Source organism: Chionomys nivalis, chromosome 1, assembly GCF_950005125.1.
Source record: "Chionomys nivalis chromosome 1, mChiNiv1.1, whole genome shotgun sequence".
NCBI classification, from domain to species: Eukaryota; Metazoa; Chordata; class Mammalia; order Rodentia; family Cricetidae; genus Chionomys; species Chionomys nivalis.
Genome location: NC_080086.1, coordinates 66704450 through 66730010, shown reverse-complemented (window position 1 = coordinate 66730010; position 25561 = coordinate 66704450). Strand labels below are relative to the sequence as shown.

Sequence of the window (25561 nt, the reverse complement as noted above, 5' to 3'; positions counted from 1 at the left end):
TGGACATGTGTGTGCAGGTACCTACACATGTCAGAAGAGGGCATGGGATCCCCTGGAGCTGGAGTTCTGGGAGTTTGTGAGCTGCCTGCTGGGAGTGCTGGGTACTGAACTCAGGTCCTCTGTAAGAGTGGTACCAGCTCTAAACTGCTGAGCCATCTCTCCAGCTCCTGAGTTGAGATTAATTGGTTTCTTTTAGAAAAGTATTATTTGTTATCACTATAGCTTAATCCTGCTCAGAGAACGTGACTTTTGTCAGTCTGTCATTTAGAATTTAGTGTGGTTTTCTTTGCGGCACAACTGTCATCAGTTATGAGTAGGCTCATCTGCATGCTATAGAAAATCCAGGCTAACAATGACTTGAACAACATTGTTTCTCTCGAATGTCAAAGAAGTCTGAATGTGGCTAGAACTGCCCAAGGCCACCAGACACCCAGTCTTACGGTTTTCATCGCTCACTCTCTGTGCTGGTTTTTGTTGTATTTGTCACCTTTCAGCCCACATGACAGCTGCTGGGATCCAATCGTGTGCACATTTCAAAGAGGACAAAGAAGACAGGAGTGAGATATCTCCCAACTGAGTCATTCATCTTTGAGGACTTTTCTTGGGAGTCCCACACAACTGTGGCATTTCGTGGAGAATTTAGCTGGTGCATAGTTGACTCTCAATCATACAGAGATTTTTTATGAATGAGAAAGAAGTGTAGGATAGTTAATAGGTAGGCACGCGAGGTTCCGTCATAGTCATTTCTGTGTTTGCACATGTGTCTAGTGTGTGTGCGCACATGGTTGTGTTTGTGAAGGTCAGAGGTCAACCTCAGGTGTTGTTCCTCATGTGCCATCTTGTTTTATTTTTAAGTTTTTTTTTAAAGATTTTTATTTATTATGTATACAGGGTTCTTCCTGCATGTATCCTGCAGTACAGAAGAGGACACCAGATCTTATTACAGATGGTTGTGAGCCACCATGTGGTTGCTGGGAATTCAACTCAGGACCTCTGGAAGAGCAGCCAGTGCTCTTTACCTCTGAGCCATCTCTCTAGCCCCATGCCGTCTTGTTTTTGACACAGGGTCCTTCACTGGCTTGGAACTCACCAAGCAGGCTAGGCTAGACAGTGGGCCCCAAGGATCCTCCTGTTCCCACTTTTCCTGTGCTGAGATAAGCATGTGCCTTCACTCCCCATACCTCATTTCTTTTTTAAAGTGGGCCATGGGGGGATTGAACCCAGGTCTTCATGCTTGTAAGACAAGCACTTTACTGACTGAGACATCTCTTCATCCCTGACGTAATAATTTTTATACACATTTACGCTGATACATCATTTGGCAACATTATCAAACCAGAGACCTGGGCATCTGAACTGGTGGTCACTCATGGGTAGATATGGGCCCATGACTCACTAAATGGCCAGGTAGATTTTTGCAGAGTCAGTGGCTGCCCTCAGCCAGGACAAATCAACAAAGCTAAGAGCTTCAGCTCTGTTTTGTTAGGATGGCTTTGTATTTGTTTTAAGACAGGATTTCACAGTATAGTGCAGTCCGGTATTGAACTGTGATCTTCCTGCCTCAGCCTGCTGTGTGCTGGAGTGTGTGCTTGCAGCTCTGTCTTGGAGTGCCCCCAAGGTGCTCCCCTCATGCCGGAGACAAACCCTTTGTTGCAGGGAACTGCAGCCCTGTTGGTTGGTGTCTAAGCTTGGGATGCTCATCTCTGTTGCCTTGGGCTACGCGCTGTGAGAGCAGATGTCCAGTGTGGACCAGTCCTCGGGGCCTCTGAGTAGCGTACAGCGTGGAGATGGGACACCTCAGAGCAGTAATGATCTCTCCACTGAGGCCAAACTGGCAGCCTGACTTGGGACATGATGTCCAGTAGATAGCCCAGCAGTGGACCTTCTTCTGAGCCCCAAATAGCCATGTTCTGAGATTCAGAGCATTGGGCCGAAGGTGGATCTCCAGTTGAGCCCATGGATATGGAGAAGCCATGGCTCTCTGTCTCTGGGCTTGGACTCCCACTGCCACCAGATCAAAACTTTAACCTTATGTAGAAGGAACATGAGTGCTTCTCCAGCACTTCCACCTGAAGCCTGGAGCTCCTCAGCCACAGTGGCCCCTCGAATGCCCCGTTGTTGCCTGACAGCCTTGAACATTCATTCATTACTGGCCCTACAGGGTCTGGAAGGTTCCAGTCCACACCTTCTTGAAGCCCGTGGTCAGAATAAGAAATCATACGCATGTAGAAGCCACTGAAAACGCTTACCGAAATAGAAACAAGGGTGCCAGCGAATGTGCTAGGAACTGGGCCCCTGAGTGATGAAGGGAAGGGGCGAGCAAGGCTGGCAGGTAGCTCAACTGAGAAGCTTCTAGATGCCACATCCAAGCAACCTCCTGCCTGCGTGAGCATCCCTGCCTGACCCCATGCCCTCCTGCGTAGCCTGAGAATCACCTCACTGCCTACCCAGGGGCTCCAGAGGGACGAGCTGGTTCTCTCACCACTGCGGGTGCCAGTTTAGTCAGCAGATTTCACAGATCCACTGGCACCCGTGTCGGGGCTTATTTTAAGCTTAACATTTAAAGATGGGAACTTTCCCCCACTTTAGTGTGTGGCAAAAAGATCCCAATTTATACAGAAGCACGGATGCTAAGCCAGTGTGCCCAGGCCACTTCTGCGGCTGCTGTGGCCCGGTACCCATTGTCTCAGGGTATTCCAAGAAGCTCCCACCGTGGGGGTGCTTCCTACAATCAGTAGCTCTTTCCCCAGCTTCCCCCTGCCCTGGGGTCTCTTCAACTCTTCTGCCTGTGCCCTGCACGCCTCACATACCAGGAGCTCTGGCCTTCCTGGGCCTCAGGCTCCCTGAGGACATTTGCACCTCCCTCCTCAGCTCCGTGCTCCCATCCAGTCTGGAACTTTCAAATCTCAGGAGAATGAGGGACACAGACTATGAGCCCCTGGTCAGTGAGTTTGGTGCCCTATCTTTCTGTCTGTCTGCCTGTCTGTCTATCTATCTATCTATCTATCTATCTATCTATCTATCTATCTATCTATCTATGAGACAAAATCTCAGAAATAACTGAGGCTGGCCTTGAACTCCTGATCTCCTGCTCCATCTCCCAAGTGCTAGGCTTGCAGGAGTACACCATCACATCTGGCTTATGCAGTGCTGGGTGTGGGACCTAGAGCTTTGTGCCTATTAGACAAGCACTATACCAACCCAGCTACCTTCCTGGTCACAGATTCTGACTCTTTGGGGACATTTCTACCCTTGGGTTACACACTCTGAACCTTTTCCTACTGCTACAAATACTCCCTTGAGTATAGAAACCACAAGACTCAGAAAGTATCCCCGAGGTCACTGAATGTCCACTGTGGGGGAGCAGCATAGGGTGTTAGGGTTTGTCCACATCCCAGGGCTTTCCTGGCATCCCGAGTCCTCCTTAATCTAAACTTTCTCCAATATCCTAATCCCAATCTTTGTTTACCCTCAGCCCACCTCCAGTGTCACCAAATAACAGCCATTTTGACCCCATCCACACCATGCAAGAGGTGTCAGTCCAGTTAGAGCTAGACCCCAGCAGCCAAGGCTAGACACAGTCTTGATGAAAGGTGCTCCTTGAGATGGCTGCGTCCTTTGAATGGCAGCGACATCCCCGATACACCAAGTGTCACTTCTCATTCCGATCATTGCCATATAAATCAGAAGATGGAAGCAAAGCACAGGGAAAAAACCTAGCACATGGTTGGGTGCCCCAGCTGTGGCGGGTCTGTGGGAGACAGCTGTTGAGGAGGAGGAGGAGGTGGTGGAAAGGGGCGTTATCAGAAGACAGGTGTTCCACTAGTGAGGGTTGTGAACGTCCTCTGGCTTCTCACTTCCAAAGCCGAGGGCAGTTCTGGGGAAATAGAAGCAAACCTAGTGACAGCCGAGGTGAATGTCGGGGGGAGCCTGCAAAGGAGCGGAACCTCAGTCGGAATGGAGACCTGAGGAGTGGAGAGGGGTGTTGAACTCCAGTTGACAGTGGAGTGGAGGGTAGAGGGACACTCACTTCTACCCTTTTCTTGTCAGTTGGGATAGTTTGGTGGTACCCTGTGGTGGTTTCACCTCCCAATTGTTTGATTGTTGTGTTGTTTGTGTGTGTGCGCACACATGCACATGCTGGGGTACAGACTTGTGTTTGGAGGCCAGAGGTCAACCTCAAATGTCTTCCTTAATTGTGCTCCGCCTTACTGTTTGACACAGTATCTCTCCCCGGGCCTGGAGCTAACCAATTGTCTAGACGGGCTGGCCAGCTAACCTCTAGATGACGCCTGTTTCCTCCTCGGCGATGGGATTACATACTGAATCTGCATCCGATTTTCTTTGTGAGTGCTGGGGATCAGACTCAGGTCCTCATGTTCGTACAGCAAATCATTTTCTAACAGCCATCTCCCAGTGGCCCCCACCTTTAGATTTGTTTATTTATCTTTTGTGTGTGTGTTCTACCTGCAATATGTGCATGCAGTGCCCATGGAAGTCAGAAGAGGGCATCAGATCCCTTAGAACTGGAGTTAAAGACAGTTGTGAGCCACCGTGTAGGTACTGGGAACTGAAGCCAAGTTTTTCTGCAAGAGCTAGTGCACTTCACCACTGAGCCATCGTTCCAGCCCCCCCCCCCACACACACGGCGGGGGGGTCCAGTCTCATGTAGCTCAAGCTAGCCTTGAACTAGTTATGAGCTCTGTACAAAGTCTTTCCCCCAACCGAAAGTGATATGGGAAGTGGGAAGCTGTAGGAGCTGCTCAGGTCTCTCCAAGGTCAGTTATTGGTGCCCTGCTTGGCCCATGCCCCACCTCTAGCAGCTCAGATAACATATACACACACAGACACAGACACACACACACACTTCAGCACCTCAGGTAACACACACGGACGGACGCACACATGCGCGTGTGCGCACACACACACTTCGGCAGCTCAGGTAAGGCTTCCGGCCAGAAGACTGGGGTGTATGAGACACTGTTGGGCTCAAGAGATGACTCAGAGGCTAAACAACACTACCTGCTCTTCCAGAGGACCTGAGTTCAGTTCTTAGCATCCACATTGGGCAGCTCACAGCTGCCTTAAATTCTACCTCCAAGGAATCTAAGCCTTCATCTAGCCTCTGTGGGCACCTGCACTCCTGTGCACATACCCACACATATACACATAAATACACATGCAAATAAATTTTAAAAAATCTTGTCTATCTATAGCTGTGAGGACACTGGAGGAGTGAGTTTTCTTTTGAACTGTCTTCCAGGTGGGAGCCACTGACCCCATTCCCTGTTCTGTCCTTAGAGTAGCACATTGTCCCTCTCCAGCCCCAGAGCCCAGGTGGGCGGGGGCTCGGGAGCCGACAGCATGAGTGAAGATGGCGATGCAAGGCACACTGATCACAGTGCCAACAGCAGCGTAACTCTGATGTGCTGTCCTGAGACAGTCAGTGAAGGCTGCAGCGCCTTGTCACAGACACCTCACACTCCGCACACACTCGCAGGGACTCTGGTTAGTTGGAACCAACCTCCGGAAGAGGTTCAAACAGCTGGTTCTGATCCTTGCTGTCTGTCTGATCCTTGGTCCTCCCAGCCTCCACAGGCTTGTGCTTGCATGTGCACACACATGAACACATATGTACTCACGCAAAGACTTATGTTCTGCCCAATTATGAGGCGCAGGCTGTGGGGCCTGTAGTTGGGGGGCAGGCAAGACTGAAAGAGGAACTAGACTGGAAGAGGAATGACAGCGCCACCTGACATCCGGGAACATGTGCCAGACACTGAGGCAGATTCTGTCTGTGCTTTTCTTCCTCTCCTGAGGCTCCCAAGAGATGCCAGGGCAGCCCTTTATTTAACAGGTAAAGACAGGTGTGAAGACCTCAGGTAACTTGCTTGGGTCAGTCTTGGCTCCAGCATCCACTGATCACTAGGCCACAGCAGGACAAATGATGGGACTACGTGGCCCATGGTACCCACAGATGTGCAGAGAGGACAGCCAGCAGAGGGCTGGAACTGTAGAGGGGACTCCAGCCACTGCATGAACTGTAAATGCAAAGATGGATGTGTGATTTGGCCAAGGTCCTGCGGCGCGGGAGGGTGGGGGCGGGAAGAAAGCCTGGCTGTTGGCTCCTGTTTCCTCTACTTCCACTTTCCCTGGTCCCCATGCATTCTGGGCACTCTCCACCAAGTGTGGCCATGCCTGCCGCGCTTCCCTCTTGGAAGAGGTGTGATCCACTGGCATCAGCCGGGTGGACTGGCTCCCTCTCTCCCTCTCTTCCTTCCCTTCCCCTGCCATGTTCTGGAAAGGGCAGCAGGAGGGAATGTGGGCAGGCTGCACCAGAGATATACATCTGAGAGCTGAAGGGAACATTTATTTTTAATGTAGACTGAAAAAGAAAAGGAAGTTATAAAATGCCTGCTCTTGCTCCTGGGACTGTGCAGATGGTGCTGTGCATTGCCTAATAGGGAGAGAGGCTGCATTGTGTGCTCTGGTCCCTCCTCACCACAGGGACCCAGAGGGCAGGGGCCTACAGAACCTTCCTCAGACCCGGAGGCTCCTTGGGGTCTCTGGTCTCCTATCTTTACCCTCTCCAGAATGTCTTTTGTCGATTTCTGGGACATTGTCCTCAGTCAGACCAGTAACTTTGTTGTCCCTGATGCCTCTGTTGCCTGACTTCTGTCACACACACACAAACACACACAGACACGCATGCACTCACATGCCTCAGCAGAAGTTGGCCTCTTTTGCCTGTAGTCAACCCTGGCCGTCTTAAAGTCCCATTTGAGTGTTAGGGTCCATCAGCCCTGCTCACTCCCATGTACTCATCGACCCGCCTAGCTATCTTCTGCTCTTTATGTTTTGTGATTAGGGAGTATTTTGGTTAGTTTTCTCTTCACTGTGACAAAATGCACAATAGACACAATTTAAGTAAAGACGGGTTTGTTTTGGCTCGTAGTCTGAGGACATTGTCCCTCACGGTGAAAAGTCGTGGCAACAAGAATTGAGGCAGCTGGTCACATGACAACCACTTCTCAGGAAGCAGCTAGCTCTCTACTTTATAGGGCTGGCTACATTTGAGGGGCATATCTTCCCACCTCAATTAAATATTTATGGAATATATCATGAAACACCCTGAGGTGTCATTCTAAATTCAATTAGCCAAGTTGGCAATGAAGATTAACCCTCACAGGGACCATCTAAGCTCCCCACTTCCCTCCCCTGCCCTCACAGGGACCATCTAAGCTCCCCACTTCCCTCCCCTGCCCTCATAGGGACCACCTAAGCTCCCCACTCCCCACCCCTGCCATCACAGGGACTACCTAAGCTCCCCACCCTCTACCTCAGGACACACTACATACTACGTCCCATCAACTAGATTAGTAACTGAGCCCCCTCTTCCTTGAAGCTCATGGAGATAAGCTGGAGGAGTACCCTAAAATCAGAACCAGAATGTCAAGCTGGAGATTGAGAGACCTGGCTCTTGAATTCACTATAAAGGTTTGGGAAGATCCCTGCACTTCTCGAGGCCTCAGCACAATATGGAAGGCTGTCTCCATTTTATAGGGTCCTCGTTATTATAAGGTTATGGTAAGGGGTTCGTGCTTGGCAAGGTCATCCAACAAGGTGATCTCTTTAAGAAAAGCATGGAGAAGTTTCAGTGGTTTGAGGCCCTGGCATGGACCCCAGGTTTGTGTTATAGCAGGTAACAAGGTTTTCAACACATTCAAACACTTGTTAGTCAGAATTATGTGCAATGGGAGTGTGCCTGACACAGCCTAGGTACACGTTCATTCGGGGCTCTGGAGTATTCTAGAAAAGAGTATATGTCAGTTTTTAAAATGCATATATAGAATAAAATGAGTAAAGATAAAAATGACACCCAAGGGCCAGGCGGTGGTGGCACACGCCTTTAATCCCAGCACTTGGGAGGCAGAGACAGGCGGATCTTTGTGAGTTTGAGACCAGCCTGGTCTATAAGAACTAGTTCCAGGACAGTCAGGGCTGTTCCACAAAGAAACCCTGTCTCAAAAAACCAAATAAATAAATAAATAAATAGAAGGTTAAGTTAGAGAGGGGAAGATCATGAGGCTGGGAGTGGGTACAGAAATGAGCAGTGTGGATCTCTGTCCATGAGAGCTGTGGACAGAGAACGCTGGCCCAGGCTTCTTTTAATTGTATTTATTGTTATTATTATTATTAGTGTGTGTGTGTGCATGTGTCTGTGTCTGTGCATGCATGTGTGTGCATCTGTGCGTGTGTGTCTGTGTGCATGTGTGTCTCTGTGTGTGTATGTTTGTGTGCGTGCATGTGTGTGTGTAATACCACGTATGTGTGGAGGTCAGAGGACAACTCTGAGGACTCAAAGTGTGAGTAGTTCTAAGGATGGAACTCAAGTTGTCAGACTTGCATGGCCGGCATTTTACCCACTGAGCCATCTTACTGACCTTGGCCTAGGCTTCTTAATAGCTAGACACAGGTAAATGGCCCAGGGACTGCAAGACAGATGTGAACCAGTTGTTTGGACATACAACCTCTGACTCAAAAACCAAGAAGTGTCTCTGAGGTAATTCAGTGAAGGGACCCTGCAGCATGATTAATAAAAATCCAGAGACAGAAATTGGGGTCCAACCTGAAGGTCAGAAAAGCAAAACAGCCATCCATGACTCTGACCTCTACCTCAGTCCGAAATGGCAATCCTGCTTCTGGGAATCTCAGAATGAGACTGTGAATGAGAGCTGTCTCCTCCCATCTTATATTCTTCTCTCGCGCTGAGATTAAAGGCGTGCACCACCATCACCCGGTTTCTATGACAAACTAGTGTGGCTACTGGGATTAAAGGTATGTGTCATTGCTGCCTGGTCTGTATGGCTGATCATTGTGGCTGTTTTACTCTCTGATCTTCAGGCAAGCTTTATTTATTAAAATACACATGAAATATCACTACAGGACCCCATCATTCAAAGTACAGTGATCATCCTGGACAGCAGGTACCTTGGTGACGATACACAAAGTCCCAGGTAATGGTGTCTGAGGACATGCCTGGTGGCTTAAGCACCATCCAGAAATCTGGTATTTGGGGGTGAAGGGTGTACTGCATAGTCTACAGTATGATGATGTATAAACCGCAGATGGTGGAATACCTGAACACTCATCAATGAACACATTCTACATTTCCCCCAGGCCTCCACATGTACCTACACACAAACATAGACCCAAGCACACACAACACAGCACATACTGGGGTGGGGGGTGTATGGAACTGATAGCATAGAAAGGTCATCATTCAAGGGAATCATGGATCTGAGACCACCAGGCTAGAGCTGCAGCCGAGGCTCATGGTCTCCTGCCTGGATTTTAGTTCATTGCCCTATGTGGCTGCTTCACAAAAGAATCAGAGATTTCATCCTGGAAAAGAATTACTGTGTGTAGCTCCTGTTGGAGCTGTGGAATGGCTTCACATTATATAATTTTATTCAAGCTGATATGGGCCAATAAATATAAATGTGCGTGTGTGCTCGCTGTTTTAAAACATTTTAATGTTTAAAACATGATTTACTAATGCTGCTAAGGATGTCTAGAATTTGATTTACTGCATAGTATTGGATGTTTATACTTGTTCCTTGCAGAAATTCTTGCCAAAGAGCCATTTTATCTACAGGAATAATAAATAAGTCAATATGTGGATGGCTGTGCACATTTTCCCCATATGCAGCAGTACTTAGTAGATGCTGCTTTGCACACAAACACTCCAAAGGTAAACTTAAGAGGCTCACACAAGTCTTTGATGTTCAAGGTGCAGTCAATGTCAAGATCAGCCAGCCATGGTAGTGCATGCCTGTAAGCTCAGCATGTGCGAGGTAAGGCAGGAGGATCAGGAGTTCAAGATCTTCCTCAACTATGTAGGAAGTTTATAGCCAGCCTGAGCTATATTAGACTCAGTCTCAAAAAAAAAAAAAAAATAGCAAAGGGCCAGGAAAATGACTTAGTGGGTAAAGCACTTGCCTTGATGACCTATGTTCAGATCCTTGAGCCTGGATCCATGGATCCCATGTAGAAACCTGGAGACAGCAGCATACATCTATAATCTAACCATTCCCATAATGTGATGGGAAGTGGAGGCAGGAGAATTGCCCAGAGTATATGGGCTAGTTTACCTGGAGCATGCAGTGCAGGGACAGAGACAAAGAGCTCACTTCAAAACAAAATGGAAAGTGAGAACTGACTTGTAAAAATTGTCCTCTGACCTCTAAACTCATGAGCCTTGGTGTCTGTGTGTACACACATGGACACAGTCACAGGCATACAGACAAACACACAGAGACACAGAGTCACATACAGACAGTCACAGATATACACACAGACACACAGATGCACACACACACACATGCACAGATAAACACATTCACAGATACACACAGAGAGACACAGATGCACACACATTCACAGATACACAGACACAGATATACACACATACACAATCAAGGCTGGAGATGTAGCTTGGTGCTTGTTCAGCATGCACAGAACCCTGGGTTCAATCCCCAGCACCCCAGCATGGTTCTGTTTCCTGCAATACCAGCATTGGGGAGACAGAGGCAAGACAGGGACTTCAAGATCATCCTCAGCTATACAACAAGTACAAGGCCATCCTAGGACATATAAAACTGTTCAGAAAGTGTGTGTGTGTGTGGGGGGTGTAGAGACGGTTCAGTGCAATGGTTCTCAACCTGTGGACAGCAACCCCTTTGGGGTTCAAACAACCCTTTCACAGGGACTGCGTCCTTTATATCAGATATTCACAGTACGATTCGTAACAGGAGCAAAATTACAGTTATGAAGTAGCAACAAAATAATCGTATGGTTGATGGTCGCTACAACATGAGGAACTGTATTAAAGGGTCACAGGGGTTGAGAACCACTGGTTTAGTGGTTAAGAGCGCTTGTTCCTCTGCCAGAAAACCTGAGTTCAGTTACCAGCACCCACATCAGGAAATTCACATCTGCCTATAACTTCAGCTCCAGGGGATCCAATGATCTCTTTGGGCCTCCATGCACAGAAACACACACATCCAAATAAATAAATAAATAAATAAATAAATAAATAAATATAAATAAATAAATAAATAAATAATACATTTTAAAGGCAGCCAGCAAGTCTAGATTCCAGGTGCTGTTTGGGTTTGAGGCACAATGGGTCGACAACCATACCTAGTGCATTTGTTTGTTCATTCATTCACTCAAAATGTTAGCGTCCCGTTGTAGCAAAATGCAATATAAAAGAGAAAAGGGTTTACTTTGGCTCATGATTTCAGAGGTCTCAGTTCATGGTCACTTGGTTCTGTTGATTTAGGCCTGTGATGAGGCAGATGTGGAAGGGAACACATCCGTGGTTGAGCAGAAAGCTCAGTGCGTGGTGAACAAGAGGCCAAGAGCGTGTATGAGGGGAAATGCCTAGAGACAGGATATGCCTCAACGGTACCATCTCAATGACCTACTTCCTCCCCTGATAACTCAGGGATGAGCTTTTAGCACATGACCCCGGGGGCAGTGTAACGCCCATGGAAACCACTGCTTGTTATACTCCTGTGGCCCAGGCATTAGGCTAAGCACAGTGTCAGTTTTCTCTTGACGAAGGCTTAGTGATAACAATTCCCCAAATTCTGTGTATGAATTCCTTGGGGGACTTTGAGATTATTTAATTATCACAAGAATCATATAGGAGAAAGGTTTAGTCTACTTGAGAGGAAGGTGTGCGATTCCTTTGTTTGCTCACTTGTTTTTATGGCTCACTCCAGTTATGGAAATAAATAAAATCCATTGTTAAGAGAAAGGCAGTAGTCAGACTATGAGGAGGTCGTCTGGAATGGCTTCCATGGAAATCCTCAGCTGATTCTGCTAACTACAGATGCTGTGTGTGTGTGTGTGTGTGTGAGCGTGAGTGTGTGTGAGAGTGTGAGTGTGTGAGTGATGTGAGTATGAGTATGTATGAGAGAGTGTGTATGTGTATGCATGAGTGTGTATGAGAATGTGTGAGTGTGTATGAGAGTGTGAGTGTGTGTGAGAGTGTGAGTGTGTATGAGAGTGTTGTGTGTGTGAGAGTGTGGGTGTGTGAGTGTTGTGTGTGAGAGTGTGGGTGTGTGAGTGTTGTGTGTGTGAGAGTGTGTGTAAGGGTGTGTGTATGTGAGTGTGTATGAGAGTGTTGTGTGTGAGAGTGTGTGTAAGGGTGTGTGTATGTGAGTGTGAGTGTGTGTTGTGTGTGTGAGAGTGTGTGTGTGTGTGTTGTGTATGTGAGAGTGTGTGTAAGGGTGTGTGTATGTGAGTGCGTGAATGTGTGTGAGTGTGAGGATGTGTGAGTGTATGAGAGAGTGAGTGAATGTGTGTGTAAGTGTGTATGAGTGTGAGTGCATGAATGTGTGTGAGAATGTGAGTGTGTGTAGACAGCTATATTTTTTCTTTCATATAATCAGGATTGCACAGTGATGGAATTCTGCACTCCGGTTGTTTCGCTACATGCAGTCTCACCGTGGGCATCACTGTTCACCTGCATACCCGTGTCCGTATAGCTCCAAGTCCCTCTATTCCATGGCTATATACTTTTGCTTTGCAAATTCACGGGGTAAACCAGGCATGGTGGTAGACACCTGTAATCCTAGCATTCAAGAGGCTGCAGCAGGAGGTTTGCTATGATTTCAAAGCCAACCTGGGTCAGCCTGGATGTAGTGAGACTCTGTCTCAAAAAAAAATAAAAAAAGAAAGAAAGAAAGAAAGAAACAAACAAACAAACAAACAAACAAAACAAAAAAAGCATTGGGCATCTCTGTTGCCTTCCCTAACCTACCCCTCTCACTTTCCTAGGTGGTGGGTCTTCTCTTGCCCAACCAGACTCTGGCATCCACTGTCTTCTGGCAGGTAAGAATCTGTGGAGAGGGTTTCTGAAGGCAGGCACGCGTGCATACACATACACACACACTCACACACAAGCTGTTCTGGAACTTCCCATTGTCTCCTGCTCCATTCAGGCCCAGCGCTGGGTTGTGAGCTCCTGCCCCCTACCCCTATCCCTAAAGCACCAAGACCTTGTTTCTGCCACAGGCCCCCGCACCTCAGTGGGATGCCGGCCATTTTGTGTCACTTCAGATGGAGGTGATGAGGGGCCAGGTACCCTCGCCTGGAACACAATGGCATGTCACTGGCAATTCATTCTACCACTGGTCAGTGACCAGGGGCCTGTAGCCCCTTTCTCATGCCAACATCATGCTAACCACCAAGAAATTCAGGTTGCTTCTGACAGGGCCTCTGGCAGGTAAAGAGGGGTCAAATAACAGGGGCTCTGTAGGAGGTGACTTTCACTAGCCTCTGGATTCTTCTGGGACAATTTGTACATTCAGATCTTGAATGCAAATGGTATCTGCATCCTGAGGACTGTACCCCGCACCCCAAACTTCTGTGCTCACTTAGACATCACCGCAGTGTTCCCAATCTCTATATACATATAGAGACAGTTTTCCATGATTTCTGGCAGGAGTGGAGGTGGGGTCTTCCATAGAGATGACCGTGCCTTCCCTCACTTCTCTCCCTGTTGCCTTCAGTGGCTGAACCAGAGCCATAACGCCTGTGTCAACTATGCAAACCGCAATGCTACCAAGGTGAGTGTTGCTGTCTTCTCTGTACATGGTGGTTCAGGTGGGAGTGACCTGGTCATTCTCTCTACAGTGTGATAGGCTACCATGATTGGTGCCAAGCTCTGCCCCCTTTGTGCTGCCAGCTCCACAGGCAGGTAGCATCCAGCTTGTGTGGTATGGGTCAGGGAGCCTCTGGGAAGAGCCCAGCCATAGGTGGGTAAAATGAGGGAGGTCTGTAGGAGGTGAGTTCTGCTGGCTTCCAGGTGCTTCTGGAGGAGAAGCTCATACACTCAGAGACCACATCTAGACGGTGTCAACATCCTGAGGACAGAACTGCCCTAAGCTTCTGAACCCACTTAGAAGCCAGCTCAGTGTCCCCAGCTCTTAGGTTGCTGATGACACAAGCTGATGTCTGATAAGGCCATCTTTCCTTCTGGGCCATCCTCGGATCCAGAGGAATCTGGGTTCCCTCTGCGGGGCTGTTCTTAATATTTTCTGACAGAGGCAAAAAGAGCAGTTAGAAGCTCGTCTTTGCAGTGGGAGCTTGAGGGGCCGGAGACTTTAAGGGCACCGTCTCATCTAGCCCTGCATCCCTCATCCCTCTGCAGGCTTCACCTATGTGGCTCCACTCAGTTACCTCCTACACAACCTTAACCCTGTCTCCAAACTGCAGCTGTAGCAAAGACGGGCTCTTAGCTTTCCTTTAATTCTATTTAAGTAGGGACTTGAGGTCTTTTGTTCTATGGGACGACTGGGCAGCAGTACCCACAACGAAGCTGCCTGATGGCTGGGCTGAGGGAGCTGTGAGAGCCAGCTTGACTGTCGCTGGTGAGACAATGCTATTTCACATAGAAGTGTGCCAGGCCTAAACACCTGCTCACAGCACAACCTTCCTACTGGGACCCTGAACAGCCTGGGCATAAAGGGCCTGTGTGGGCCCCTGCTGTTTCCCACCTTCAGCCCGCAGTGTCTGCCCAGATCTTCCTAGAACAAAGCAGGGGTAAAAGGGCCCAGCGATACCTGCCCCGCCTTTTATGTTCTGTTTCGAAGGCTGTTGAGGGAGACCTGGGCCCCTTCGGCTTTCTGGGGAGTGCTTCTCATGGGCCAGGAACTTTGGATACCCAGTGTGTCTACCTTTCTGCGTGTCTTCCAGCCTTCACCTGCATCCAAGTTCATCCAGGGTTACCTGGGAGCTGTCATCAGTGCTGTCTCCATTGCTGTGAGTAATCCCTACCCAGTTCCCATGAGCTGCTGCCAGGGCGTGGGGAGTGGAGTCTGCAAGGGGACGCCCAGCCATTTTTCCGAGAAGAGTCTCTGATAGGAAGAACACAGATTGGCAGGCACTGCAGGGTATTGGGAGGATGGGGATGCGTAGTTCAGGGTAGGAGGGCGGCCATCTCTCTTTCGCTGCACTGAGCACTCTCTTTGAACAGCTCAGCTGTTTGTCTCCGTATTTTCCTCAGAGCAGCCTCTGGGGCACAGTTTATGGCTGTCTACAGTCCCAGTTCACTGCTCTAAACTTCCTTGGACCCAGATCCTGAATTTCCTCTCCTAACTGAGCTAAGGGTCCCTGGATAGCAGCCGTGTGAAGCTGGAGGCTCCATGAGTTAAGGGGGTGTGTGTCTTTTTCTTGGTCTTTCACTTAGAGGAGGCTGTTGCCTTCAGTAGGATTGGCATGGAGGGGACAGAACTGTGTGCAATCTCTTCAGTCTTGCTTGGAGGGTCACCGTCCAGCCTCCCCAGAAGGTTTATAAAACTCCTCAAGTCAGGCTCGTGCTGAGCCTTTGCAGACCTGAAAAAAGAAAGCTGGAATTGTTACAGGAATTTGCAATTGACTGAGTGAGAGTGGAATTGGTGATTCCTAGGCGGGGGCAGCAAGCAGGCCACAGAGAACGGTGTGGGCCACAGCCTCTGAGACAGTGTCCAACCTTGTTCCTACCCCTGCATGGCTCTTCCCAGATCCCCCTTGGGGTGGCTTCTTGTAACCAACTCCAGAGGCTGAAGTGCCTTCACAACTGTCAACTCTGAACTAGTAACACAACAATCATTAACTGTTAAAAAAGAAAGAAAGTACAGATCAGGGCTGGGAACGCAGCTCTGCTGCTGGAGTGCTTGCCTAGCATGCAGAAAGCTTTGTTTCAATCCCCAGCACCTCATAAATCAGGTCATGGTGGCCCATGCCTGTAGCCAGCACTCACAGGGTAGAGGCAGGAGGATCAGAAACCCAAAGTCATCCGCAGGCTTATGGCGAGTCTGAGGTCAGCTTGGGCTCCCTGGGACTCTGTCTTGACAGCAAAGATGGCTGAACAGTCAAGGGCACAAGCTGCTCTTCTAGAGGACCTGGGTTTGATTCGGCACCCTCGTGGTGGCTCACAACCATCCATAACTCCAGTCCAGAGAATCTCGCACCCTCTTCTGGCCTCTGTGGGTGCTGCATATACATGGTGCATGTCCATGCAGGCCAAACACGCATAAAAGCAAATTTTAAAGGGAAAGAAAATGCAAATTGACACAAAGAAAGAACTTGTATACACTAATCTTTTGATAAATCCTTCTTTCCTCATCTCCTGTCACATAATTGTACACACTGTGTGACAAGCCATTCATCCTACATGCTCACTGCTATTGCTGTCTTCTAAAGCAGAGCTTCGGGGCTGTCCTCAAGTGGCCTCTTTTATTTCACTCCCACACAGACCAAGCCATCTCCAAGTGGCTGTTAAGTGGGGCATCCCTTCTTGTGCCTGGGATCTCATTCTTTCCCTAAATCCTATGCCTTGCTGCCAGTGAGAAGCCATATGCAGCCAGACCTGTGTAGACAGCTCACTGTAGAAAACCTGCAAATCCGCTCGGTTGCCTTGCAACTCTGCATGGGACTTAATTTGGGAGTCAGAAAAATTGAGGTTTCCTGTCTCTGCTGAGGAGAGAGGCCTCATTCAAGAGGAATTCGGAGCCTCCCTGGCCCAGCTGCTTCAACAGCTTTCCCCTTCCTGGAGATGTTCTGATGAAGTAGAAGGATCTGGAAGGAGAGTGGGGGCCACACAGGGAAGGGCTTCAAAGGAGAGGTCATTGCCCTGGTACCTTCCCCTTGGGCCTGGGGCTCAGGAATTCTACTTATGAAAGCTTGGCCTCTCTTGAATCCCAGCCCTTAGGCTTCTAGCGGTGCTGGGGTTCCCATTATTCCATTCCTATCCTTCCCAGACCCGTGCCGCCCTCAGATTGGTTAGTGGAAAACCACAGAACGCAGCAGAGTTTCTTGGGACTTGGTCTTCACACGGGGCTGTGCTTGCACGGTGTGGGACACCCTCGACCTCCTCCTCTTTGCTTGGCTCCAGAGGAGATTCTCTTTGACCTAAGTCCCAGAAACTTCTTGTTCTTCCCACACTCAGCCACACCCTGTCGCCGGCTCTCATTGTCCCCAGTAGGATTGCGAGTTAGCTAGGGACAGGCGTCTGTCTTGTACCCCACAGAGGGAACCATAGAGCCCTGAGCCATAAATACCTATTAATTAGGCTTCTGATTGATTGCTGGTCTTGAGAGGCCCCTCCTCTCCTCTCCAGGAGCCTGAGCCTTAGCAGTGGCATGTCCCTCTGCCTGACGGCTTCACACAGCGAGGGGCTCACTCGGGCAGATGGACTGGAGTTCCCGACTTGGAAAATCGGCAGCTTGTTTTCTGTTCTTTTGTGTGTATAAATCACAGAACTGCCTAAGACAGGGCCTTGATTTTATTTTCCTCTCCCTTGTTCCCCGGAACCCCAGGCCCTGCAGGCTCATTAACTGATTTCGGCTTCAATTAGAGACAAATCCCCTCCCAGGGCGAGCCTGTTAGGAGCAGATGACCTGCAAACAGGTGTCACGGCCCCGGTGGTTGGCCCAGGGCTGGCATTAATTAAAACGAGTCCCTACAAGCAGGTGGCTGGATGGAGCCTGACGAGCTGAGAGCAGGTCCCGGAGACTCCGCTGAGCTGAGGCGCAGCCTCCTCTGCGAGGTCTTCAGAGCCCTGGCTCTCTCTCAGGAGAACCCTTAACCTTAGCGGGTAGCACCCCCTGGCCAATCAGACATTCCCCCAAACGAAACCTCATGCTGGGCCCCAGACTGTTGGGGTGAGAGGCTTCTCTGGGGCCCTCCTAAATAGATTTGGCAATGTCTGGGCACTTGCTCTAGAATAAAAAAGAAATCCCGTCTTAAGTTATTTTTGAAACCTAACAGTTTGCCGTCTTTTAACAAAGGAAGCCTCTCCCCGTCTTTGTGTTTTTGTTCTGAAGTTCGTGTGGAATACTTCTGGGCTGGCCCTTGCTTGCGTTCTCAGTGAAGGAAGAGAGCAGGTTGGACCCTGACTCCTTCTGCAAAATCTGTAAGGTCCAGACTTTGCAGGAGCCAGGGCTGCGATTATGGCTTTCAAGATGCTGGGAGGGCGAGTGGAGAGCATAGGGCAGTCAGAACCCTGGTGGCGCTGACTCTGAGTACTTAACTCAGTCCCAGGGATGGCACAGGGGACAGATGGAGAAAGCCAGCAGACGGCAGGGCTGGGTGTCCTAGAGAGAAGGCACAGTAGGTTCAGAAAGATGGGAACGGATTCTGGACACCTTCAGAAGCATGTCTGCTGTATAGAGAATAATGGTGATGGGGACGATAGAGTGAGAGCAGCGCTCTTCCCTAGGGGCTGTGAATGCCGTACGAGGAGTCCAAGGCTAGGCGTTGCAGGTTCTTGAGCAGAAGTAGGAGGTGGCCGATACAACCCACTGACCACTGGTTCCTGGCTGGGAGGAAGGCTGGGAGGAAGGTTCAGTGCTGATGTCTGTGATTTGTCAGGAGCTGGTTGTGGGAGCCTAATGACAAGAGACACGTCTGTGTCCTGTACCTGACTCTTTATCTGCAGTTAAACCTTAGCTACACTGACCTCTCCTTAAGGAACAATGCAGACTTCCTTCCCCTGAGTGGTCCTTCCTGTGTTGGATGCAGCGTTTGACTGTAGGGAGAGGCCCAGGGAGTCTTCCAGTTCTCATTGCTTACTGGCAGCCCCACATGCCCTTGGTCAGGTTGGTAAACAGCTATGCGGGTAGTAGCAGTGGCTGATGCTTCCAGAGTGCTGGCACTATGCTAGTTCAACCCCATTTTACAGAGGGGGAAACTGAGCACAGACTGAAGTCAAGGACAGAGCCTCTGCACCTCACCCCAGGCCTACTCACATCCTCTTCTGTTAACACAAAGGACCTTTTGTCCTGCTCCTACTGGGGCCCCTTGATAGGCTGCTCCCCCCACGGGCATCCTAAGAGCAGTAGAGAGTAGAGGTGGTTCTGTAGATCTACCACCAGCCTTCCTGCTTGGTTTATAGACCTCTATCTTCTGCCCAACATTACGTCAACGGTATGATCCAGGCCACACCCTGCCTCTTGAAAGACAAGGTCTGGCTGTTTGCAAGGACATAGCCAGGCCTTTCTGTTCTCCTCAGAGTTCCCAGGGTAGTTGGGACATACCCATGAATCCTGGTCCAGTCTATTGTCATGCTACTTTTCCTTCAAGTGACTTCTGGGTTGGAGGGGCCATGGCATAGACCCAGCAGCCGTGAAGTGTTCCAGAAGCCTGCAGATGGTGGTGCTGGCAGTGGCGAGTCAAACAGGAGAAGCAGCCCTGCATCTATTCTTGGGAGGACAAGGGTCTGACGTAGTTGGTTCCTATCGAACACAGTTCAGGCATTAGGTGTGAACACTGTCCCTAGCAGAGAAGCCCCTCCACTGCGGCTGACGAGAACTACGACTGTTGACTGTCCCGTTGTTCTCCTTTGCTTCTTGCCTGAAGCTCCTTGCCAAGCAACCGGCTGGCTGAGGCTGGAAGACATTTGACCTTCATGAAGGGTCACCAGTCAGTCCACTTGGTAGCCAGGTTAAGTTTACAAAGCTGTGCCCTCTGGTGGGTATTTCTGGTACTTCAGTGATTTCCTGACCCACCCCTTGCCTTCCGGGACCCACACAAACCCAGGACCATTTGGGCATATGATTGCCCAGTCTCTTCAGAGAGGTCTAAGGTCTGATTTCATGCATCCCTCCTGTCAGCATGCCTCCTCCTCATTGTTCTTCAGGACCACTTAGACTTCACCGGCAGGCGCAGAAGAGTTTGCAGAGCCCTGCTCCCTCCTCCGTCTGCCCTCCTCCCTCACCACCTAGCTACCTCCTTCTCACACCCAGGGTTCAGTCAGATGCACTTTGTTTTTGAAGCTTTGGTGACCTTCAGGGCCTCCTCCTCAAGCTGAGTATGAAATGAACAGCTTGCCACAGACCTGGGCAAGCTCAGTGTCTGCAAAGGCAGATGCAGTGGCTGCAAGGCAGATGCGGTGGCTGCAAGGCAGATGCAGTGGCTGCAAGGCACATGCGGTGGCTGCAAGGCAGGTCTGCTTTGGGACTTCATGCTTCGGACATCATTCATTTCAGTTTATTCTAGAAGCATCACTAAGCCCACACTCATTTTACCACATACTGGGAACTCAGTGGGTGGGTAAGAGAGGTAAGCCCTGGGCCCTGGGACTCAGTGTCTTTGGGGGGAGATGGGTTTCTATTCAAGTCCACAGATACAAAATATTGCAGTGTTCTTTCAGTTATCAGATAAGTGTATTATTTTGATTCAGGATGTGTAAAAGGCAAGCACATATGTACTGGAGACTGAGATACATGGAAGAAAGTTCTGGCCTTGGGCCAGGGAGTGGGGTGAGGCAGAGGGATAGCTCAGTTGGAGAAAATGCTTGCCTTGCAAGTTTGACAACTGAAGCTTGATTTCAAACTCACGTAAGCATCTGAGTGTGGGGCTGGAGAGGTGGTTCACTGGTTAAGAGCTCTTGGTGCTTTTGTGGAAGACCAGAATTTAATTCTCACACTGGGGTAGTTTATGACTTCCTGTAACTTCAACTCCCAGGGATCCCAAGCCCCCTCTGGCTTCCACAGGCACTCACATATAAGTATACACACGTACGCACACACACACACACAAATATATATGAACACATGCGTGCATGAGTACACGTGAACAAAAGGCGCATGTGCACACATGCATACGAGCATACATGAACACAAACACTCCACATACAGTTCCAGTTCCACGCTCTTCCAGAAACTGTTAGTTGAGCACCCTGAGCAGAGAGGAAGTCTGACAATTAGGCTGAAAGAGAGGCCTGACTGTTGAAATGGGAGCGGTGGGGCTGCTTCCCACTGCCACCCGGTTAGCTTTACCTGAAATAATTACACGGAAACTGTATTCTTTTAATCACTGCCTGGCCCATTAGGCCCAGCCTCTTATTGGCTAGCTCTTACATATTGATCTAACCCATTTCTAATATTCTGTGTAGCACCATGAGCTGGCTCACCAGGGAAGATCTTAACCTGCGTCTGTCTGGAGTGGGAGAATCATGGCGACTGCCTACTCGGCTTCTTTCTCCCAGCATTCTGTTCTGTTTACTCCACCCCCCTAAGGGTTGGCCTATCAAATGGGCCTAGGCAGTTTCTTTATTAATTAACCAATGAAAGCAACAGATTAATACAAGACTCACCTCCATCACCTGACAGGAACAGTGCTCAGAGGCCCTGGTGGGGGTGGGAAGGACTGGTCCACAAGAGGAGCCTCCAGATCAATAGAGTGAGGTCATTCAGGGCTCTGCGGCTCCTAGGATGCCATGAGACTCAATGAAGGCTGTGAAGCAGGGTGGTGTCCGTTTCTTTCTTAACTGTGTGTCAGCTTTCACAAGTCAGTTGTCTTCCTCCAACAGGTGGGTCCTGGGGCTTGAACTTGGGTCGTGAGACTGAACAGCGAGTGCCTTTACCCACTAAGCCTTCTCACTGGCCTCAGTGCTCACTTTCAGAAGATGCCTTCTGTCACTTCTGTGAAGAACCAGTGGGGGGATTGGAGGTGGAAGCTGCTTAGATTACAAGGGTGAGAGGGGCAGAGGCAGGCAGAGCTTTGTGAGCGCCACTTGAGTCTGTTCTACACAGTGAATTATAGACCAGCCAGGGCTGCAGAGTGGGACCATGTCTCAAAACATAAATGTATACATAAAAATGAAATTAACTTAAAAACGTTAAATGCAGTTCTTTTTTAAAATGGCGGAGTGGGGAGCTAGCAGGCTTCTCTGACTAGAGCTCAGTTGTTAGAGGACTTGCCAAACATGTTTGAAGATCGGGGTTCAGTCTCTAGCATTAAATAAACCAGGTACACACCTGTTCCTGGCACTGAGGAAGTAGAGGCTGGAGGATCAAGAGTTCAAAGTCATCCTCAGCTAATTTGAGGCCACCTCAGACTACATGAACGCATGTATCAAAAAAATAATAATAAAGTATCAAAACAAAACTAGCAGGCCCCAGCTGGCTGGGGCTAAACAAGAAGCACGTCTGTCTGAAGGTAGACCAACATCCCACACCCACAGAGGGACGGAGACTACAGAGTGCAGAGAAGGTCCTTGCCGAGTTGGGGGTTCACTGGGAGGCAATATGGCTACCTCGCCCACCCACTGGCAGTGGGTGTGGGGTCTGTGCCAAAGACACGGAGGCAAACGGCCACTTGCTCTCACCTCCTCGACACCCAGCCGTACTGCCCCAGAACCTTGGACAGGGACAGACAGTCTGGGAAGGCTCCCAGGGAGGGCTGCAGTTTGGGGGTTGAAGCCCGTCTGTTCTTGTTTCTCGGGGTCCTTTGGCCTGGAACATTTGGTGGAGCCCATTAAAATTAAAAAGCCAAGTGGCTGGAGGCTCGGAATGCCAGCTCATTTTCCCTGGCATGGTAGGTCCTGTTTAAGGGAACCAGCTGGCATTAATGGCACACAACTCATCACGAACAGCAGCTAGCGATCAGAAGAATCAGAGCTAATAATCGGGTTCAGGAGAGATAATGAGATATGGAACAACCATTGCCGAGGGTCCCCCAGGGTCTGTTTTAACAGCCTCCAAATAAACTACAAAACAGAAATTAACCAAACAGGGGCTCCATTTGGGCAGGGGGGAAAACAAACAAGGTAGAGATTTGCAGCCGGTTTCCTAGTGCGGCCATGCCCATGCTCAGGACCCGCGGGACAGCGACCACTGCCTGAAGGAGGCCCGGGGCCTTGTGAGGTCAGAGCTGCTGGTGGGAAGCCTAGAGACCAGCTTCCACGGCTTCAGGAAGACTCTGGCCGCCCTTCTTTCCTACCCCCATTCCCACTTGGCATGGGGCAAACCAGCTAGATTACCCCTTCAAGACAGTGGCAGTCCTAGCCAGGGGGAGAATGGCCATCCAGGAAGGGGTCAGTCTCAGGTTGGCACAGCAAGTTTCAGCACTGACTACAAACAGTTATCTCTAGTCTCTGTCTCCCTCCCCCTGCACTTCAACTCTGCCTACTCCCAGAAGGCTGCCAGTCATGAGAAAGCTTGGGCCTCCTTGTTCCCTTCCCCCATGACTCCTGCTTCCCATTCCCCAATACACCATCATCTTTCTAAGTATGTGTGCAGGGCCTTGCCCCCTTCCAGGACAGGGATACGTCAAAGGCCCCACCTCCCATTTACACAACACCTGGACCCCAATGCCTCGTGGGCCTTTGTCAGGGATTCTGTGTTCAGCACACGCTCCATGGTTTTGGGGTATCAGGCCGTTGCTTCTTGAGAGAAGGCTGTGTTAGTTGCTTTCTCATTCTGTGATCAAACGCCCGTAAGGATGCCCTAAGGGAGGGAGGGTTTGTGGTTGGGCTCTCAGTTTGAGGATACCGTCTGTCATGGCAGGAAAGGCGTGGTGACACAGAGGTGGTGTGTCATTGCACCCACAGTAGGAGGAAAAGCAGGATGAATGTTGGTGTCCAGCCTGCTTTCTCCTTATGCAGTCCAGGACCCTGGCCCACATTTAGGGTAGCTTTTCCTAGCTCAGTGGACCCAATCTAGAAACTCCCATACAGACAAACCCACATGATTATTTCCTAGGTGATTTTAGATTCTGTCAAGTTAATGGTGTTAACTATCACAGAGGTCAGTTGGAAAGTGGGGGTGAAGCTTTGGGATCAGCAGGCCCTGAGTTCAAATCCTAGCTTTGCCTGCCACGACATGGCTGGCTGTCCTGGGCAAAGTCACCAATCCTTTCTGGGCCTGCCTCTTCTTGGTGAAAATATTTTGTTAAGACATTGTATGTGATAGCGGCGGTTTAGCTCTGTGGTAGAGCGCATGCCCAGAAGCTAGGCATCCTGGGTTCAGCCCCCAGCATTGTGAAAATAAAAAGCTCTTGCAAGTAAACATGCTGACAATACATAGATCTCCAGACAGTCCACTCCACTTCCTCTTCTTCTGCAGCCCGCGTTCTGTTCTTCATGCTTTCCCCTGTGCTTTTGTTTTTTGTGGGACTCAAGATGCCATTTCTGAGTCACTCGCTGCTGAGAGCTGGGGCTCCCTGGACTGCGTGAGCTCCATCCAAGCAGCAGTACCCAGGACGGGCCGGTGGCATTCGGAAAGGTCCTCCAGTATCACTGGAGTATGGATAAGCTGTCAGTTCCTGCCACTCAGCTTGCCCTGACTCAAGCACACAGTGAGGATGCAGACAGGGCTCTGAACATCACCCTGACAATTAGGATATGCATTCAGCACTCAGAGCCTGGACAGAAGTGGCTGGCTGCCTAAGGGATGGTTATCAGGAACACCCTTGTCCCATGCCCCTGCACTGGAGCCCAGGCCCAGCTGTTCCTGTTCTCCTGCAGGCTTTCAACCTCCTGGAGACTTCCTAAAGCCCTGGCAAACAAAAACCCTGAGTCCAGAGCCAGGCTACGAGCACAGGGTAGCCTGCTAAGCCATCAGGAGTCCAGAGCTGAATACAGCCCGGATCTTGCTATGCCCCTCACTGCCTCCTCTTCCCAGGATGTACCATCAGGACAGGGCTGGCTGGGCATCATTCCGGGGTACCATCTGGGTCACATCTGCTTCTTCCCATGCCTGCTGCCTATCTAGCTTCTTCTAGATAATCCTCGGATGGCCTAATTCACCTTCCTGTCCCCCAGAGAAGGCGTCGTTCACCTATGGGAGCTCTCCATCTAGTTGTCTGCTCGTACCTATTCCTCGACCACTAGCTCACTGAGCGTGTGCTCAGGGCTGCTAGACACAGCATTTAGTGCTGAGTGCACAATGAAAAGGCCTGTGGTCCTTCCCTTTCACGGGTCCAGGGTCAGGGGCCACACTGATGAGCCGAGGACTCAGTGCTTGGAGAAAGGTACCAGGGAAAGAGGATTCATGGTCTGCCTGCCTGGGAGAGGTGACTGCACTTACTGAGTTCTCTTGTGTGTCAAGCTCATTCCTTTTATGTACATTCTTATCCTGAACCCTGAACGTGGTAGAAATAACTGTCCTTTTTCTACCACCAGGCAGTGAAGTAGAGAAAGGATAATGAGTCACCTGCATAAGGTCCCACTGCTAGTAAGTGACAGAGGTGGTAGACTTCAGAGCTGGTCCTGAGGGAACAGGTGTGGCCTGAGGTGGGTGGGTCACCCCACATCTAGGGACCGGGTCAGCAAAGGCTAGAGGCTAGAAGGCCCAGTTGGCCTCAGAAGGGCTGCACCTGGGTGTGGGGTTGAGAGGGAAATTGGAGGGAATTCTTCCCTCCTGCCGTCCCGCCAGTTCTGTTCCTTCATCCCATGAGCCCTTGCAGCATCCTGCATCTTTTTCTGTGTTCTTTCCTTTCCAAGGTGGGCCTTAATGTGCTGGTTCAGAAAGCCAACAAGTTCACCCCAGCCACTCGCCTTCTTGTGCAGAGATTCGTGCCCTTCCCTGCAGTAGGTAAGATGTGCACACAGGTGTGTGTGTGTGTGTGTGTGTGTGTGTTTGGGGAACTTGTGAGAACCTGGGTGAATGGTGGCTCTTCCACATCATATCTCCCTGATGTTTGCAGACTTGTAGCTGGGAAATCTTGAACAAAATTCACTCAGACAGAAATGCAGGACCCACCAGCTCAACTCATGAGA

At 49.8% G+C, this 25561-nt stretch overlaps 1 protein-coding gene across 2 annotated transcripts in view; it reads left to right on the top strand.

Moving 5' to 3' along the window:
* Sfxn5 (sideroflexin 5) overlaps positions 1-25561 on the top strand; it is a 121215-nt gene that overhangs the window by 50497 nt on the left and 45157 nt on the right. For both annotated transcript variants that reach the window (XM_057779024.1, XM_057778260.1), the window contains exons 7-10: positions 12853-12906; positions 13587-13643; positions 14773-14838; positions 25286-25376. In XM_057779024.1, the coding sequence (XP_057635007.1) occupies positions 12853-12906; positions 13587-13643; positions 14773-14838; positions 25286-25376 (268 nt within the window). The remainder of the gene's footprint in view (positions 1-12852; positions 12907-13586; positions 13644-14772; positions 14839-25285; positions 25377-25561) is intronic.